The sequence below is a fragment of the Scyliorhinus torazame genome, chromosome 14, assembly GCF_047496885.1.
Source record: "Scyliorhinus torazame isolate Kashiwa2021f chromosome 14, sScyTor2.1, whole genome shotgun sequence".
NCBI classification, from domain to species: domain Eukaryota; kingdom Metazoa; phylum Chordata; class Chondrichthyes; order Carcharhiniformes; family Scyliorhinidae; genus Scyliorhinus; species Scyliorhinus torazame.
In genome coordinates this window covers 119,157,399-119,176,127 of record NC_092720.1, presented here as the reverse complement: position 1 = coordinate 119,176,127, position 18,729 = coordinate 119,157,399, and the positions used below count along the sequence as shown (strand labels likewise).

The following is an 18,729-nucleotide window of genomic DNA, read 5'->3' as shown; positions in this document are numbered from 1 at the left end:
CATGATCATCTGCCATTTCCGCTGCTAATCTCACAGTTTTAACCCTCTGTTCTTCCACGAGTTCTCACTACATCAGGAATTGAATTTTTAAACTCCTCCAAAAGTATAATTTCTCTGAGAGCTTCATACGTTTGGTCTATTTTCAAAGCCATTATCCACTGATCAAAATTACTCTGTTTGAGCCTTTCAATCTCCATGTATGTTTGACCAAATTCATTCCTTAAATTTCTAAACCTTTGTCTGTAAGCTTCAGGCACTAGCTCATATGCACTTAAGATGGATTTCTTCACCTCCTCATACGTCCCAGATACCTCCTCCGGTAGTGATGCAAACACTTCACTAGCCCTCCCTATCAGCTTTGTTTGAATCAGTAATACCCACATGTCCTCTGGCCATTTCATTTGTTTAGCTACCTTCTCAAATGAAATGAAAAAGGCTTCCACTTCCTTCTCGTCAAACCTTGGCAATGCTTGGACATATTTAAATAGATTCCCACCAAGCCTTCGACTCTGACGCTCTTTCTCACTATCCTCATCTCTATCATCCAACTGTACGTTTCCCTTTACGTCTGCCAATTTTAACTGATTGTCATGTTTCATGGTCATTTTCTGAAGTTCAAACTCCCTCTCTTTATCTTTTTCCCTAATCTGTATCTCCCTTTCTTTTTCTTTTTGTTCTGCTAGGGCTATACTTTCTTTTCTCCTTTCTTCTCTCTCCTTTTCATTTTCCGCTCTCTCTCTTTCTCTTTCTTTTTCCTCTCTCTCTCTTTTTCTTTTCTTTTCCGCTCTCTCACTCTTGTATGCCAGCCGCTTTAATTCTTTCTCATGTTCCATTTGTTTAATTTGCAACTGAATTTTTGCCATTTCCAATAAGTCAAACTCTATCTCAGGCAACTTTAAATGCTTAACCACCGCCATAATTACCTCAACTTTCCGCATTTTGTCAGGTAATGTTAACTGCAATGTTCGTGCCAAATCTAACAGTCTGCTTTTTGTTTCTGTCCGTAAAGTACTACGTGTGACATTCCCCACCCCCAGAAATGTCTGAGCCTCTGAAAGAGCCATTGTTCACAACACTCTCCCCACTTAAACTAAAATACCACACCGGAAAAGCAACAATCCTTCACTATCTTTAAGTTCACAAAAGCCAATCCAATAGACAGACTGTAATCCCCCTCGAGCCCCCAATTGTTATGGGGCTAGGCGTTTTCAGAACCCCAAAATGTATCATGGAGTTCAACCAACCTCTCCCTGTAATGGATTTTTTGCTTTTCCTAGCACACGGCTTTTGCCTAGGTGTGGGATTACAATTATGGACACGTGGGTTTTTAAACACAAAACACAGTTTATTCCATGAACTCAACTTAACATCTTAAATAAACATTGGATCTCTTAACACCCCTTACTTCAAAGATAACTCAGAAAATATTGCAACAGTAAATAACTCCTTAAAAAGTTCCTTCAAACTTCCAAGAGACTTAACACCTTTAAACAGTATCACATCAGGTTAAAGGATATATATATTTTCTGTGGAATGGCAGAGATATATTAGCTTGGTTGACTTCAGCTCCAGCACCTTGCTTTCTTCCTGTAGCTCTCTGGACACACACAAACTGCTTTTTCCAACTGGCTTTCTCCCTTCAAGCAACTCACAGCAAACCAGAACTTCTCAAGCTGCTGTCTCAAACTGGCTTTCTCCTTTTAATCAGCTCACAGCAAAACAGCCAGGCACTTTTAAACTGCTCTCAGCAAAACCAGCCAGGCACTTTTCAAACTGCAAAATGGCTGAACTGACCTCAGCTCCACCCACTCTCTGACATCACTGTTTTCTTAAAGGTGCATTGCTTAACCATCCCTGTCTTAAAGGTACCCTCACATGACAGTACTCTGTCGATTACTCTTTTGTCTACTATGTACATACTGTGTACGTTCCCTTGGCCGCAGAAAAATACTTTTCACTGTACATGTGACAATAAATATCAATCAATCAATCAATCAATCTTTTGTGTATTCCCCATGACAATTACAATGAGGCAAACAAAGTAAGTTACTGGTGGGATTATATGCTTTTAAACCTCCTCCCCCGCCCCCGCGCACTGATTAAACAACTGACATTAACCTGTTAATTTTCAGTGAGGTAAATTCATCTAATATTGGAAAAGATAACTATTCAAATATATCATGGTGTTTGGGTAGTTTCATGGTAAGAGAGTCAAAACTCTTTGGAGGTGTTGGCGTCAACCTAATATTGACCACCAATTGTTGTTGGGGAACAGTGATCATAGAGTTAAATACTGTGACTAAATAGAGAATGGAAAATAATAGTCGTAAGAGCAGGTCACTGAAATGTAGGAAGTCATATTTTAATAATATGTAAAAGAAGAGAGTGAAGCTAAAGCAATTAGATTCAATTATCTTAAAATGATGAGAATGCAGCAACTGATGAGTTGTGGGAAGAATAGTGAAGGAAGGTAAGATATATAGAAACCATTAAGGGAGATGGCAAAGAGATTTAGGTATTGAAATTGTCTTTGACAAAGTGCAGTAAAAATAAGTATAACAAGAAATTCAAAGTACAAAAAGACTGTTGGTGCAAAGCGAGGACCTGGAATTAAAATTCTAAGGAAATTCATTACAGAATGAAGAAAAATGAATATATATAATAGATAATTCAACTACTGATTGCAAATATGGGACTCACAAGTGGTGAAGTTATGGACATAGCCAATTTGCACAAGTTCTTCAGCTTGATATGTACAAGTTCAAAGCTAATTCTGGGACAGTAACAAGATGGATGTTCCCAGAGGGAAGAAATGAACAATGCAATATTCCTGATACATAGTTAAGCTGGTTGCTAGATATTTGAGTGAGTTTCAATTAGGCACCTTAAATAATAGGATACACTAATAGGTTCTTAAAGAATGTAGGAATGAGCTAACAAGGTCAAACATATGAACAAAGGGAATAATGCCAGAGGAATGTGGAATGGCTAGTGTAGTGCCCCGATTAAAAATAGAACTGATGGAATGATGGTCGCAAAGGGCCAATAAGCCTGATACAGGAACAGATAAAATTCTGGAAGCAATTATGAAGGTCAAGAGGGAAGCACTTAAAGACTGTCAATCTATTCTGTTCAATTTAGGCTCCCTTTATTGTCCGTATGGAAATTCATTTCGGGTATGTTGATCACTCATTTAAAAATTAAATATAAATGAACAATAACGATAAAATGAAGAAATGTACCCTGTCAGAGGTCTAACTTTAATTAAAATATGTACGAAAAACTATTCCAGTCTATTGATATGAGTCCCACCCTAAGTTCATATCCTGATCCACACATCAAAGCCTGCTTAAAATGTCTTATAGATAAGGCACAAACAAGTTGGGACTGATTGGTTCTGCATCTGAGGGATTGTAGCCTTCTCCCTGAATGTAACCAGCAGTGACATTGGAACAAGAGGTGATTCTCCTTGTTCTTGACGCTCTTAACTTTTGTCAAAGTTCTTTGAGCAGATTTTGTCACGAAAGATCTGCTCTTCAAATATCCTTCCTGCTTGGTTCAACAATCTATACCCTTAAGGAGTCTTTCCGAAGACAACAGTACCAGCTGAGACATCCAAAAAGGGTAGCACTCTCAACCACAGCTATATAGGATATTGGGTTGTACCACTGGTCTCTGACAAGCCAGAGACTGGAAAATCTGGGCCAATATAATTATCTGACTTTTTCCTAAAATCTACAACGAGTTCTTTCACCTCATTTTCCTTTAATTTAACTGAATTTTTATGCACCATTTTGAGAATTTCTCCACCAGGTTTCTATAATTTCCTTCATTATTTCTTATGAGACTCACAAGCACTGTATCATCAGCATGTTTCAGGATTGTTATGTCGTCATACTCTGACTGACAGTCATTCATGTAGAGGAAGAGAAGCAAAGGTGACAGTTCACAATTCTGAGGAGATCCAGTATTCATCGACATGGGCTCTGAGCAAATCCTGGAAACTAATACCTGATGGGTGAAGTTTTGATCAAAAGTAGAGGTGGATTGGCATCAAGCTTCTTGAAATTTTCAAAAAGCTTGAATGGTTACATGCTATTAAAAGCTAAAGAGGAAACAGATAAAACAGCACCAGCATAATTGCCTCATCTATTGTAGCCACCTAAATTGGCCAACTCCCGATTTAAAATGGCGAACGGCAAAGGCTGATGGGAAAGTCAGCCAACGTAGACAGAAACAGCAGCTGCAGGCTTGCTGTGTATTTACCTCTGAAAAGGCCAGACAACATCGATACCAGCGACCATCAGCATAACAAAGTAGCAGCCATCTGCATACTGATGAGCAAACCCCGGGAACAATAAGTAACATTTTGGACACACAAAGCAAAGCCAGACTCCTTGGCGCCAGCAGGAGCCAACACAAAGGAGGTGAACGAGCACCTCAAGACCGCCCATCGATCAGGGAACCGCTCTAGTATTGGAGAAAATCGAACCAAGCGATTGGGACAAAGTCCAATCACTTGGGACCAGGTACAGGGTCCGCCCCGAAAGGCGGGAAGCCCCTGGGTAATATAAGAGTTAAGCCCCAAGTTCAAATCGCTCTATTCACCTCTTTGTCCTGCCCGGGTCACCCAGCAACACGAACCAACATTGACCGTGACCGGTGCAGTGACCACCGAACAAAGTAAGTCTTAATTCAACGCTCGCTACGAGACAGGCGCTCCTAGCTATCAATCCGTAGCAACTTCGAATCCCGCAGAATCAGAACCCGAACGAAAGGCCATTTGTTCCCCTGACCTGGTGGGCCAGTCCGAAGTTAAGTATAGGCCTGTTAGTTATAGAAGTAGCTTAGACGTAGAATTTGTGCATGAATAGCGATTACTGTGTATAATAAATATGCTTTGATTTGAATCTTACTAATTGGTGTATTGGGTTATTGATCATTACTCTGACTTGAACCTCGTGGCGGTATCATAAAGATACCTGGCGACACGAGAGCAAAGGTAATAAAACAGAGCAATTGAACCAAGGAGAAAGTTAGCAACACTATCTGTGTGCTTTTGGACCAAATGGACCAGGTCAGAAAAGTATAATCGACTGACACGAGTTTGATAGGGAAACTACATAATCAATACGTGGAACAAATGGATCTAAAAGGTGCTTTGACACACTTTTAAAAATTCATTATGGGATGAGGGCATCGCTGACGAGGCTAGTGTTTATTGTCCATCCCTAGTTGCCCTTGAGAAGGTGATGGTGAGCTGCTTACTTGAACCGCTGGAATCCCATGCACTCAGAACACTTCTATTGATGGAAGTGAAAGGAACTCGCTCTCTCTTGTTGTGTTCTGTTACTTCCTTGATGATGAAGGTACACATAGAACACAAAGATGTAGTTGCTACAAGTATTTATTCTTAGTGGTAACCAGGCATTACTATATACAAACGATTCCGTCTCGGTTACTGATGGTTGTTGTCTTGTCTCTCCTGCTACCAAGTGCCTAGCTCTCATCCGTCCTCTAATATATAGATACATCTGTCTGGTCTGGTTCCACCTGCTGATGGGAGGTTATAGCTGTCCCTACATGTGTTGGGCATTGTCTATATACCGTGGCACTGTTATATACAGTGTATATAGTATATAGAATATACAAATATATACATTGATACAACTATGTACAATTATAGATAGATATGCCTGTACGCATATCACCACATCTCTCCCCTGCTTTCTGAAGTGAAAGAACTACTCTATTATTCGGAAAGCAGTGAGTGCCTGGTACATTCTTTGCTATAAAACTGAAATGATGCTGAGTCTGCAGAGAAAGTAGAGAGGCGGTGTACCTTGCCAGGAAACCATCTCAAGCCGAGAAGGAAGAAGGTTTAAAAACGTCTGCCAAGTTCTCTTAGAAAGCATCACGCATTAACCAATCACTGACTGTTTTACAGGCAGAACACTGTCCATTGGTTGCCAGTTAACCAATTGAACTGACTCCCTCCACAACCTGGTTCCTAAGGTCCACTCAGTGCCAAGGAGTCTGGTTTCTCCTCTCCAAAATACAAAACCTGGGAACACAGTGTCCTGGCAAGCAGGCCGTTTAACGTTGAGCCTTCTGCTTAAAGATACATCCCGATTATGGGTCCACGTACCAAAATAATAAAATAAAATAAATAGGAACAAAGGAGATAAACAAGAATGACTCTTACACTATCAATGTAAGAACAATAATTTACAACAGCTCAGCAACCCAAACCGTGGGATTGGCGGTTCGGTTCCGGGGTGGGGCAGGGGTGGTGAGCGGTGCTGGGTCACTCACCGGGTAGGCTCTACTACATGGTGCACCCGTATCTGTCGCCAGGCCCCTGTTGCCTCTGAGGGCGGCCACTGGGGGTATCCCTGACTGCCCTGGTCCGTGCCCATGCCATGCTCCAACACCCGCATGCCACACCGCTGCCCCCCCCCCCCCCTCCAACCTGGCACCCAGCCCAGCCCATCCTTCACACACTGTACATAGAGGGCTGAGGCAGTTCAGAACATCGGCGAACAGGTGCTTATTTGAGACAGTGCTATGTACAACGCTCACCACCCCTGCCCCACCACGGAACCGAACCGCCAATCCTGCGCCCCTATTAAGGATTGTTCGCCTGAGTGATGGACTGGCCAGCACGCATGCAGGGGTCTCCCAGGTGGACAGTGCGATGTGATACCAGGGTGGGAGTCAGACATTGGCAAATGACGCTGATCACCAGGGGTCATCATGGAGTGGGTCGTTATCATCCTCCTGGCTGAGTCCCCATATGCTTCACTCAAGCCAACGTAACTGGTGTCTATGCTACTGACCTTATGAGTCCTTACGCTCCTTCTAGGTGGCCCCACAGACAGTACATCAGCCATGGAGACAGCCAACTGCATTTCCTGCCCTGTGACCTGGGTCCCCGTTGGTGGCCATCCTCCAGAGCGACCGTTCCCATCTTTTGGATGTCATGGATGGCGTGGTGCCACCCTGTTCTGCCCCGCTACCCATGGTATGTGCCAGGGACAGGTGAGGCGGACTCAGGGGTGCTACGGTGTTCGTAGAATTATAGAATTTATAGTGCAGAAAGAGACCACTCGGTCCATTGAGTCTGCACCGGCCCTTGGAAAGAGTACCCTACTTAAGCCCAGACCTCCACCCTATTCCCGTAACCCATTAACCCACCTAACCTTTTTGGACACTAAGGGCAATTTAGCATGGTCAATCCACGAAACCTGCACATCTTTGGACTGTGGGAGGAAACCAGAGCACCCGGAGGAAACCCACACAGACACAGGGAGAAAGTGCAAACTCCAAACTGACAGTCATCCGAGGCGAGAATTGAACCCAGATTCTTAGGGCTGTGAGGCAGCAGTGCTAACCACTGTGCCGCCATGCTGTCCATCCAGCACCATCCCGATGGGTGTCACCGGCATTTGCCCCATCGCCCCCTCTTCCCTCGGGGTAGCTGATGGTCGTCGGGTTACTCCTTGGGCCGGGTCATGGCCGGAGTGAACTCAGGGAGCTCCGCTGTAGCCTGGCGCTGCCAGTCCTGGAGACCCACTCTTGTCTCGACCAGGATCTCCATGCTCGTGGCCATGGAGCACAGCCCGATTATCGGTCTACAGACCAAAATAATAAAATAAAATAAATGGGAACAAAGGAGATAAACAAGGAGGACTCTTACACTATCGATGTAAGAAGGACTCTTACACTATCGATGTAAGAAGGACTCTTACACTATCGATGTAAGAACAATAACTTACAACAGCTCTGCAGCCCAAAACCTCTCAGCAACCAGAATAATGATGGCTGATTTCCAAAAGCAAGGAATAGTATGCCTGTGAAAAAAAATGCCTGCCACCTCTGTCTGGGACTGTGCCATATCCTTCTGGCATTGGGCCGCATCACTCAGTGCCATGCGATGGTTGCTGACACACCTTCCTGTAGTCCCTGGCTCTGCGTCGCGCCTCAGGCATTGATGGGACTGCCATTTCCTGAATGCTCAACCTGTCTGGAAGGCAACCAGTCCCTGGGGTCGGGGTGCCCTCCCACTGTCCACCCCCTCAGGGGTTCCTACCTCCACCTGATGTACCGCAGCACATGTGTGGTGCGCACCAGATAGTGCCCCAGGAGCTTTTTCACTAAAATGCCCAACCGAGGTGAGTGTTTCTGAGATGGTTGTGGGTGCCAGTGACAGCAATGATGAGATGTTGGTGTCATCCCCATATATGTGCTCCGGGGTGTTGTAGGGAGGTGAGGGGCCCTGGACAGACCCGTCTCACCTGGTGGTGACACAAGACACAATCCAAGATGCATGGTGAGATCACGGGTAGGCGTGATTGGAGGGGGGTGACTCATATGCCATAGGCACATTGCAGCGCATCCGAGGCTCACTTGATTGTCCCATGCTGACCTCCATCTTGGCGACTACCCGCTCTGCCATGCCAACGACCAGGTCCAACTCCCTATGCTCCGCAATGGTAAGGCCCCCTCCAGTCTTCTCCTGTTCCTGGCGGTTGTGGGCCACCTTCTCCTGGGCGGGGTCAGATAATGCACTGTGTTAGACAATCAGATGCAGGGAGCACCGGGGTGCACAGCTGCTAGCCTGTGTGTGGGAATGGGGGGCATGGAGGTGGTGATTCACCCGAGCTGCCCTGAGTAGACTGTGCAGCTTTTTCCGGCGCTGTTGCCCAGTTCTCATGGTGGGGCCCACCCACCAGTTAACGTCAACGCGTGGCAGCCTTCTTCCCACCCCAGAGAACAGGGTGTCCCACCTCTCCTCCACGACATCCAGTAGTATCTCTAACTCGGCATCTGTGGCAGCTCTTTGTGATGCCATCTTCTTGGCTGGAATGAGTGTGTGGGGAGTGGAGTTCATATATGCAGCTCGGGCTTGTCATGTCCCTGCCAATGCCGACCCCGATGAATCCAACGGTGGCGTGAGTGAAATTACACTAGTTCCACTGTGAGTGCTAGTCCATTAGCATGTCCTGAATTGCTCCAGGACCGGCGCAGCCATAGGGACAGTCGAAAACCCGCCATTCAGTCCCGGAATCAGTACTTAGTCTCTTAAACGGAGAATCCTGCCTGAGATGTTTAAAATAATATTTTGTAGAGAGAACCCAAGGTACGGGTAGGGATATGAATTCAGATGTAACACCATTTGGATTCTAGTGAGATATTTTCCTAGATACTTTGTAGAAATCTCGGGGTAATTGTTCGTCGAAGATTCTTTGCAGAAAACTAGCCAGGTGAGAGACGGTCTTTGCGTATGGGAGTAAATATTAACTTCCACTGGAAAATCGATGGTTTAAATATTGTGTTTGTCCGAAAATAACATTTGTCATTATTTCCTCATGGGCGGGATTCTCCGTAGCTGCGGCTAAGTGCTGGCTCGAACGGAGAATCCACGGGAGGTCTACACAAAGATAATCGGCGCGAAACCCCTCACCAATTCCGATACCAGTGAGGGGCTAGCACTGGTGCCGACCAAAACCCCGGCCTCCCGCGCCGAAAACAACCGGAGAATGGCCGGATCCTGGGTCGTGCATGCACACGGCTGACAACCTGCAGCGGTCATGCTGTGCAACATGGCAGCGGCCTTACGCTGACCCGACTCGCAAACTGAGACCCCATAGCCTACCCCCTGGCCACCCCACACCAGTCCCCCCAGCCCTCGCAGAAGCCTCCCCGGCCAGCAGCACGGATCCCGGCCGGCTGTGGCTGCGACACAGTACGCCCGCCCGATTCACAATTTCTGTGAGGACACGTGCCTCATGCCGTCGGGAACTCGGCCAATTGGGGCGAAGGATCGCAAGTGGGTGGCCGATGAGGCACCAACGGCATTGTGACTGCGCACAGCGTGCGTCACGATGATGCTGGTTTGGAGGGAGCGAGATAGAACATAGAACATAGAACCGAACAGCACAGAACAGGCCCTTCGGTTCTCGATGTTCTGCCGAGCATTGTCCGAAACCAAGATCAAGCTATCCCACTCCCTGTCATTGTGGTGTGCTCCATGTGTCTATCCAATAACCGCTTGAAAGTTCCTAAAGTTGTCCGACTCCACTATCACAGCAGGCAGTCCATTCCACACCCTAACCACTCTCTGAGTAAAGAACCTACCTCGGACATCCCTCCTATATATCCCTGAATCTTATAGTTATAAGGATCTCGCAAACTGGCGTCAAACCGGCGGCCGCCCCGATTCCAGCGTCGGAATTGATTCTCCACCCGATCGCCAATTGCGATATCAGCGTCGGGCAACAGAGAATCACGCCCATTCCCGCCAAACCACCATCGTAGTGCTGCACAGGCTTCCTCACTGAGTTGACCATCTATACCGTGAAACAGCTTCACTAGTGTTTCATAGTCGTCCAACTCCGGCTCATCGTTCAATCTTTGGCTTACTCCTTCATAATGTTCATAGGATTCTTCGGGGTACTCATACTCAGAGTCAGTGTCATCTGCAAATATTTCTCCTGTAAAATACAGCATTGCATGCAGAATTGCGTGTTCACTCAGGATTCGGCCAACTTCAGAGTCAGCAGCGAGTTTTGCTGCAGAACATTTATTTAACATTCCATGCTGCGGAGCTTCTCGAGGACTGAAGAAATTGAAGAATGAATCATTTGGTTGCGCTTTTGTGGCCGTTTTGCGAGTGCTCCGACCACAAAGCTTCGGCTTCATTTTAATGGTTTTCAATGTGAAATTTCTCTCCTTTCTTCCATTCAATCTGTCACCCAGTGCATCCGTAATTTCTGGTTTGTCACAGAATGCAAATTCTTGCTCGTCAGGCCGTGATTCCAGCTGGTATGCTTTCGTAATTACCTCGTTCGTAAAATAATCATTTGGCTCAAATGTAAACTCCAGATTGAAGTTCCTCGGCTGTGTACATTCTGAACATTTGGCCCTCACAGCCTGTATTTAATATGGGCTCATCATGCTCCTGTATCATGCCACTGAGTGTATACGCCTACTTGAAAACTTAAACAGAAGCCCCCTTTGGCTCTTCCAGTGCCTCATTGGATTTTGTCGTCTTTTGCCTGGACTTTCATTTGCTTCTCATCTAGTGAGTATACCAGCACATCACGTTGCGAGCCGCAGTAACCGCCTGGCCACTTGCTGTCTGGCCTGTTCAGCAGCTCACAACTATTCTGAAGGATTCCTTCACTCATTTCGGTTGGACCACTCTGACCCTTTTCTGAAATTAAATCAATAATGAACAGCTCTTCCAGAAGCATCTCCTCCACTATATTCACTGCTCTCAATTAGTCCATTGAACGACGCAAAAAACATTTTTTCGCAAAGTGATTCGTTTGACCGCACCTTGGGCATACTTTTCTATATATACTGGACATTGTCGTGGGCCATGCCGGTTACCACATTTATGGCATAAGGTGGCGGACGCTGTCGGCCACTTAAAATGGCCACCCGCACTTAGACCATGTTTCTTACTGACCTGCGTCACAGTGCTGATGGCGCTGGTGTCTTCCTCCATGTTGGCGCCAAAATGTTTTGAGCTGAGTGTACTGATTTAATGTGCAGCCAACTCACTCACATGACAAATCTTAATTGATTTTTCCATACCAAATCTTTCTCCCGCTGCAATCTCTCACGGAGCTTATCATTTGAAATTCCAAATACTATTTGGTCGTGGATCATTGAGGGTTTTAAATTTCTGAAATTGCAGGACTGGGCCTTCAGCCTCAAGTCAGTGACAAAACTGTCAAAAGATTCGCCAGGTTTCTGGGTACGTGAATGGAAAATATATCTCTCAAATGTCTCATTCTTTTTTGAGTGAGCAATGTCGATCGAAGTATGCTATCACTTGATCATATCTCCAGCTGTCCTCTTCGCTATTGAAAGCAAATGGCAAATCTATTGTAAATTTCAATAGCTTGCAGACCTGCCACCGTTAGCAGCTACGCAATGCGCCTCTCATCAGGCTGTGCCTGCAGGCCAGGGGCTGAAACATAGAGCTTGAATTGCTGTTTGAAAATGATCCAGTTTTCACCTATGTTATCGGATACTTCAAGCTGGTGGGGTGTTTTTAAACTCTCCAACTCACAATTCACCGTTTGTTATTGTACTGAGTCGCCATAGGCCGTAGTTACCAGGTCAGTTGAAGAATCGTCTTTTTTTCTGTTTCATTCTTCGTCCGGTTTTCCTTTGTCGTTTCTGCTGTTTCCTGGAATGTTCAACACTCCTGGCACCATGTTGTGTTTGGTGGCCTTGCTATAGCAATGATATTCACAGAACTGTTGATGAGTTACTTAGAATGATGGTTTATTATTTAACACGTGGAAGGATAACATACAGAATACTATACAGACTAGGTTGTTCTGGAACTACCCAATGTGCGACCGTCCTTGCCTTACGACCAACTGATGAGTCCGCCGCACCATGTGAACAAGGTCTGACACCACCAGCTGGTTGGAGGTCGCAGTGCAATCTTACTCACAGACATATCACCACATTTCCTAATCAGCTAAATGGGAGTAGGCAGGAAACAAAAAAAAAGTAATAGTTCCAAAGTGCTCTTACAAATTTTACTGTGACATTTTGAATGCATTCCCGTGAACAGCACATCTTATCAGTCTGGAGCACCATTTTATAATTGATAGGCAAGTTAGAGCAAACTATTTACCGAGGATCAAGACATTTTATGCATGTTTAAATATTGAATAATTTTAATTTTATTAACTGCAGTCTGATGGACACTTTTGATACTAATCCAAAACCTGTTTGAAAAGGTGGATATGACACTAAACTGGTGGAAACCTAACTTAACAGAGATTTACATCTGAGAATTGCATGTAACAAATCAGATGATCTGTTTAATTTGTCTTTATTTGACATAACTGAAGGAAAAATGTGCATGGAACTGAAATTTCAACAGTGCCTCATACTTAAAAGTACTTTCTTGGGTCTAATTCCCTGATGCAACTGAAAATGGAAGTTTGATATCATGAATTCGCACCCCTCCCCCTCCCCCCCCACCCAATCCTTCTCTTTTGAAGTGGATAATCTTCCCCGACAATTCAGCTCTCTAGGTTCAGCAAACAACCTCATTGCTCATCTCTCAACTCTCTACACTAATTCTACAACCGTTCTATACTATGGAGACCAAAACACTCTCCTCAAGACAATACAAAATTTCAAGATCGCTCTTGTGAATTATAAATCTCAGCCTTTCTTGTAAATTCTAACATTTTATTTGCTTTTCTGACTGCTTGTGAGCACTAAACTGGTATTTAATAACCAAGCTAACAAAACTCTCAAAACTAATTCTCCATCGCCAGGATCCTCCCGTGCGCCATCACACACACACGCCCATGGGTTTCCCAACAGCGTGGGGTGACCACAATGGGAAACGCCATGGCCGGTTGCTTGAACAGAGAATCCCGCTACCAGTGGGGCGTGCCATGCCAGAAAACACGGCTGGCGGACCGGAGAATCCTGTGATTTTTGGTTAAAATCTTATTTACAGTATATTTCGTACTCCTCTTCCCTCTAATCTCACTTTAGGCTTATTTGTTGATTTCCATTTGCCACCTCTGCCAATCGGCCTAGCCAATCTCTGGAGTTCAGCTAATGCGATTGACCGTTGCGCTATTTTATGTCATCTGCAAACTTAACTATCTTCGGCAATATTCCCGTCTCCAAGCCCCACTTAAATAACAGCAACCCCCAAATCAACCCTTGTGGAGCTTGGCTAGTGAATCTGGCACCTCTCATTGCAGCACCACCTTCTGCTGTCTGCCTTTGAGTCCCAGTCTCATACTATACTGTCTAAACCATGGTTGAGTACAGAGATATGCAAGTGCTTTGGAAATCCATACCTAATGAGAAATATGCAAAAGGAAGAACGAAAATTATTGAGCTGAACAACCAAGTACCTTCTCTGTCCCCGACCACCTGAGGGTTTCCAATGACCTTCGTGACCCCTCAAGGTGCCATTGGGCTCATTTAATGTTTCAGAGGGTGAGATCCAAATCATGCCGGGCTGTGCGAGTTGGGTGACTCGCAATCGGCCCGACGCCTGGTGTGGAGTCTGATTTGGGACTCTTGCGCGATTAAGTTAACATCAAGTTAATATTTCTCTCGGATCCACGCGGGTGCAACGCGGTCGCTAACTCAAGTCCTCCATTAATGATTACTATAACTTTAAGTTTATTTGAACTCCTGCAAGTGCAAATAAACCACATGACCACAAAGCTCCATCATTTACTTTATTTAAAATACCTGAAGGAATATGAACTACTTGTCAAACAGAATCTTCTTGTCCTAGTTTTATGCTGTTTCTTGCTGGTACTCTTCCAACCCACTCTTTGAATCTTAACCATTATTTAACCTGATATTCATATTGGCATAAGCTTATTGGAATTTCATCCAGATGTTCCATGGGAAAACCCTCGCCAATATTTCAGTACATTTCATAATTTTCAATTATAAGTTCAATTCAATCAATTAAAGTAAGATATTTTGCATGTCATCATCCAAATGCTGATGGTAATAATTAGATAAAGACCCACCCAATTCGAACAATCAAACTTTGATTTTGATCATGGTTCTGACTAACAGCAAGGAGGTCACTGTTTGTTTCCAAACAAACCTTCATTGACTAAACTAAGCCACTCAAATTAATACATCTGGGACTGCATTCTCCGCTGTCAGGATTCTCCATTACGCTAGCTGCGCACCCACGCCTGGGGATTTCCTGATGGCGTATGGCTGCCCACAATGGGAAATCCCATTGGCCGGCTGGTGTGACGGAGAATCCTGCTGCCAGCGGGAGTGCGGCGGGGGACGGAGATTCACGCCCCTGAGGCTGGATTCTCCGCCCCGCTGCGCCACATTTCTGTTTCACCCCACCGGCGGGATGCTCCGTTACGCCGGCTAGTCAATGAGGTTTCCCCTTGTGGGGCAGCCCACGCGTCGGAAAACCCCCGGGCTGCCACCAAAGTTGGGTATCCCACCGCTGGAGAATCCAGTCCCTGATCTTTGTCATAGATCGAAGAGTTAGGATATAGGTCAGAATTTTTCTTGAACAGGGTAACCAGTAAGTAATGCCAAAACTTATGTCATTCTTCCATCTTTCTGAAACTTGTCTTCTAGGATCTTTTTCCTGTTCTAATATGTGACGGGCTGTAACCAAATGCTCCTCTTTCTCCTCTCCCTCAGCAACACAACTCACTGACCTATGTTATGTATTCATCATACATATTAAATATGTGTTCATTGTACATAATGTAAATAACTTTTGCCTGATTCCTATAGCATTACTATACTTGTAACTATAATTCTACACCAGACTAAGTTAATTAGAACTAGTTCTCACTTACCAAGCTGGTCTTGAAGAGTCAAGTGCACTCTGTCTTTACATTTGTTTCCTCATGTGTACTATATACTGACATGATTATTTATCCATTAGGATTACTGAGCCAGTATCCTCTAACTTTAAGTATTGTCTTGATGGTTGACCCACTCATCATGGAGTGACCCAATCTGAAAGACTAAGAAAGTCTGCCGTCGATAAATTATTAACAACCATATCTTAGAACAATTTGGACATAATGTGCAGTTCTTAGTTAACAATCATATCCTACAAACATACTCAATTTATTTTTAAAAATCGCATTCTGCACTCTATTTTCAAAGCCAGGCTTTACAAAATAAAGCATTCTTCAAATTGGAGAAATAAGCAAACCCATTCTGATTTAATTCAGTTTAGTTACATTCCCCACTGTGTAAAAACCTGACTTACATCAGGATCTTTATCCCTGCTGATTGTCCGACCACAAATTGTGTAACCAATCATACCAATGAAGCCAATGTTGAAGAAAAATAATCCAGCCAGAACCACAGTTATAACCACCATACAAAGAATATACATTCCCAACACAGATATCATGAATGTTCCCTGTAAAGCCAATTTCCATGTGACATTCGCATGATACATGACCAATAACCTATATTGTTGAATTATTGTATCAATGGAATTATTTGAATTAACAAAACTATATGGGACATCTGTTTACTTAAATGTAATTGTTTTTGTGGTGTTGGAATATTTATTTCCACAAGGAACAAATCATTGTTTGGCTGCAATATTTAAAAAAAAGAACAAAAAGACTTAGTTACTTTAGTGAATGACACAATTTATTAATCGAAACAGCATCATATTATTGCTATATAAGGTACTGGTCAGACCCCATCTTAGGGCACTGTGTGTCATTCTGTTCTTCGTATATAGGGCCGTTATCATTGCTATCAAGAGCATTCAAAGGCAAATAACAAAGGTGATCTGAGTTACAAGGAATTGGTTTGGATGAAAGATAAAGTTGAGCTTATTGTTTTTGGAAAAGTGGAGAATTGCAAGTGACCTAATTGACGTTTTCAACATTTTGAGGAGCTTTTCGGGCAAATTGAAGTCTTTGCCATGGTGAACAAACATTTAGGATTTACAAACTTTTAAGGTAGGAATGAGAAGGAAAATCAGGAAGAACGTTTATTTTTACCCTTGGATAAAAGAATTTGTAGTGAAGAAATTGAAGGATAATGGTGAGAAGCTTGACGTACTCCCTGATCTTCTATCTCACAATCTATATATTTAGAATGGGTAATGGGAGAACAAAGATAGTGAGGAAGTATCTTTTGACCACTGTGATGAATGTTTTTGCCTGTGTCATTCATAAACAGGAATATACAAACAGCGCAACAGATGCCCAATGGTTTCCGAATGTGAGAGACTGCCAGTAAAAGCTCCAACATGTCCTCATCAACACAATAATCCAACAATGCCCCCGATGACTTCCTCCAGCTCCTCTTCAAGTACAAGCACCACAGATTCATCAACATCGTTAGACCTGGAAACAGAATCAGATGCGATTTCAAACCGCAGCATTCAATTATGAGGAAGTTTTGCTTTGCTTAAAATAATTGACACCATAATACTTTGTATTGAATGTCTGCCTATAGAGCTTGACTGAATGCAGATAAAAGGGGCAAATTAATACAGTACATGGGAATTATCATGTTCAAATGCAAGCAAGGTAGATGGTTATTGAACCATGCCAGAATTGCATGGACGTGCTCTCCTCCTTGTTCATCAGGTGGAGCCGTTCATCTACTTTACCCTCTGCTGGTAGGTTTTGCACAGTGCACCGTTTACCTTTGTCCTTCTCAAATATATTAACTGTGGTCCATCCCCTTTCTTGTGGCCCCTTATTAATATTACTTCCAAAAGTAAGAATACTGCATCCATCTTGTTACATGCAATCTATTTATTGTTTTAGGTAATTTTTACTCTATAATTCTGATTTCCACTTTATGGAGGTTTTATCATGAGCTGACATCTGTCCATTTCAGTTCCACAATTTCTTCACAAATTTTAAAAAAGAAATGTACTCTAATGAATCACCCATAACAAATGCTTCAGAGAGATACCTGTACACCTATTTTGCTTTACTGTGTAAAAGCAGTCCAAGAGCAGCAACCATTTGCCTTCCTGAAATTCTAGCTTTATTAAGTAATTGAAGTTTTGCTCACAACTGAGCACTCATTTATGAATTCAGCACAATCTCTCTCATAACAACATTTATTATCATGTGGTAATTCAATATGGTACATTTCCAATTTAAGCTCATGCTTTAAAGGTCTTATGAATGCAATTCTCCATCTGTTAACACCAATAAAAATCAAGTCTGGTTGATTGTCTCTGTTCAAATGGGTCATTTCTGACAGTTAAGCTATTTCATGGGAGCAAATTGTCCACAGCCCAACATAGCAGCAACCATAAATATAAAATGAAAGAAGCAAACTGAACATCAGACATTAGACCAAACGCTAGGCTGAAGGGCTAAATTACAAGGAGAGTCTTGAAGGAGGAGAAAGGGGGAGAGATTTGCGGAAGGAGTTCCTGAGCTTGGGGACTGAAGGATGGGCTGCCAATGGTGGGCCGAAGGAAGTGGGGCAAGCACGAGGCACATTTATCAGGCACTTGACCATTAAAACTGCAAATTGGCCAACTCTGCCCATGGTATTCAAGTCCTTCTTCAGCATTAGAAAACACTAGACATGCACAGTGAGGTAATCAGACATATCAAATGAATAGTCCCTGGTGAAATGTAAACCTTTTCGTTCTCACATGCACAAAACCTTTCACATTTTCACCCATACCCTTGTGTGGTTGCCCATTTCAAAAATCCCTATCCTTGTTTCTCAAATTCTAATTATTACATCTGCATCCACCATTCCTCCAACTCTGAGCTGTCACTGAACCTCGCCACATAAGGGGGATGGGAGATCTTCAAATTATTGCATCCCTGCTGTTGGGAATAGTCACTTAGCATCTCATTACCTGTTTTTTTTCAAGGTCCTCTCAAAAATGCTTCCAATCTACGCAACCTTCTTATTATCAAGTGCTAAGTTAAATACCTACATTACTCTTGGTTGTTAACTTGATTTGCTGGGACTTCTTCAACATTTTCTGTTCTGATAATAGAATTGCACTTTTTCTGTAAAGTTTTAAGAGTATTACACAAATTGAACAATTTAATGAATTTGTAATTACATTTTATCTTTATTTATGCTAAAAATCCGTTGCCTTGATTGGGAAAACTACAAAAGGTTTCCATCCATATACTATTACAACACGGATTCCCACCCCACTTGACTCGGAATCACAACATAAGTGAATTAATTAATAAT

General features: G+C 43.5%; 2 protein-coding genes across 4 annotated transcripts in view; one reads left to right on the top strand and one right to left on the bottom strand.

Moving 5' to 3' along the window:
- The window catches only part of LOC140389972 (rho guanine nucleotide exchange factor 4-like), a 196,785-nt gene extending 179,082 nt beyond the window's left edge, over positions 1 to 17,703 (top strand). For 2 of the 3 annotated variants that reach the window (XM_072474689.1, XM_072474688.1), the window contains one exon: positions 16,720 to 17,703. In XM_072474689.1, coding sequence (XP_072330790.1) covers positions 16,720 to 16,934 — 215 coding nt within the window. In that variant the 3' untranslated portion in view covers positions 16,935 to 17,703. Of the gene's footprint in view, positions 1 to 16,273; positions 16,338 to 16,719 lie in introns of those variants that run through there. The other variant, XM_072474691.1, reaches the window with a different exon arrangement.
- Positions 16,158 to 18,729, bottom strand: part of fam168b (family with sequence similarity 168 member B) — a 93,687-nt gene continuing 91,115 nt past the window's right edge. The window contains exon 7 of the mRNA XM_072474694.1: positions 16,158 to 16,886. The gene's annotated coding sequence lies outside the window, so the exon portion shown is untranslated. The remainder of the gene's footprint in view (positions 16,887 to 18,729) is intronic.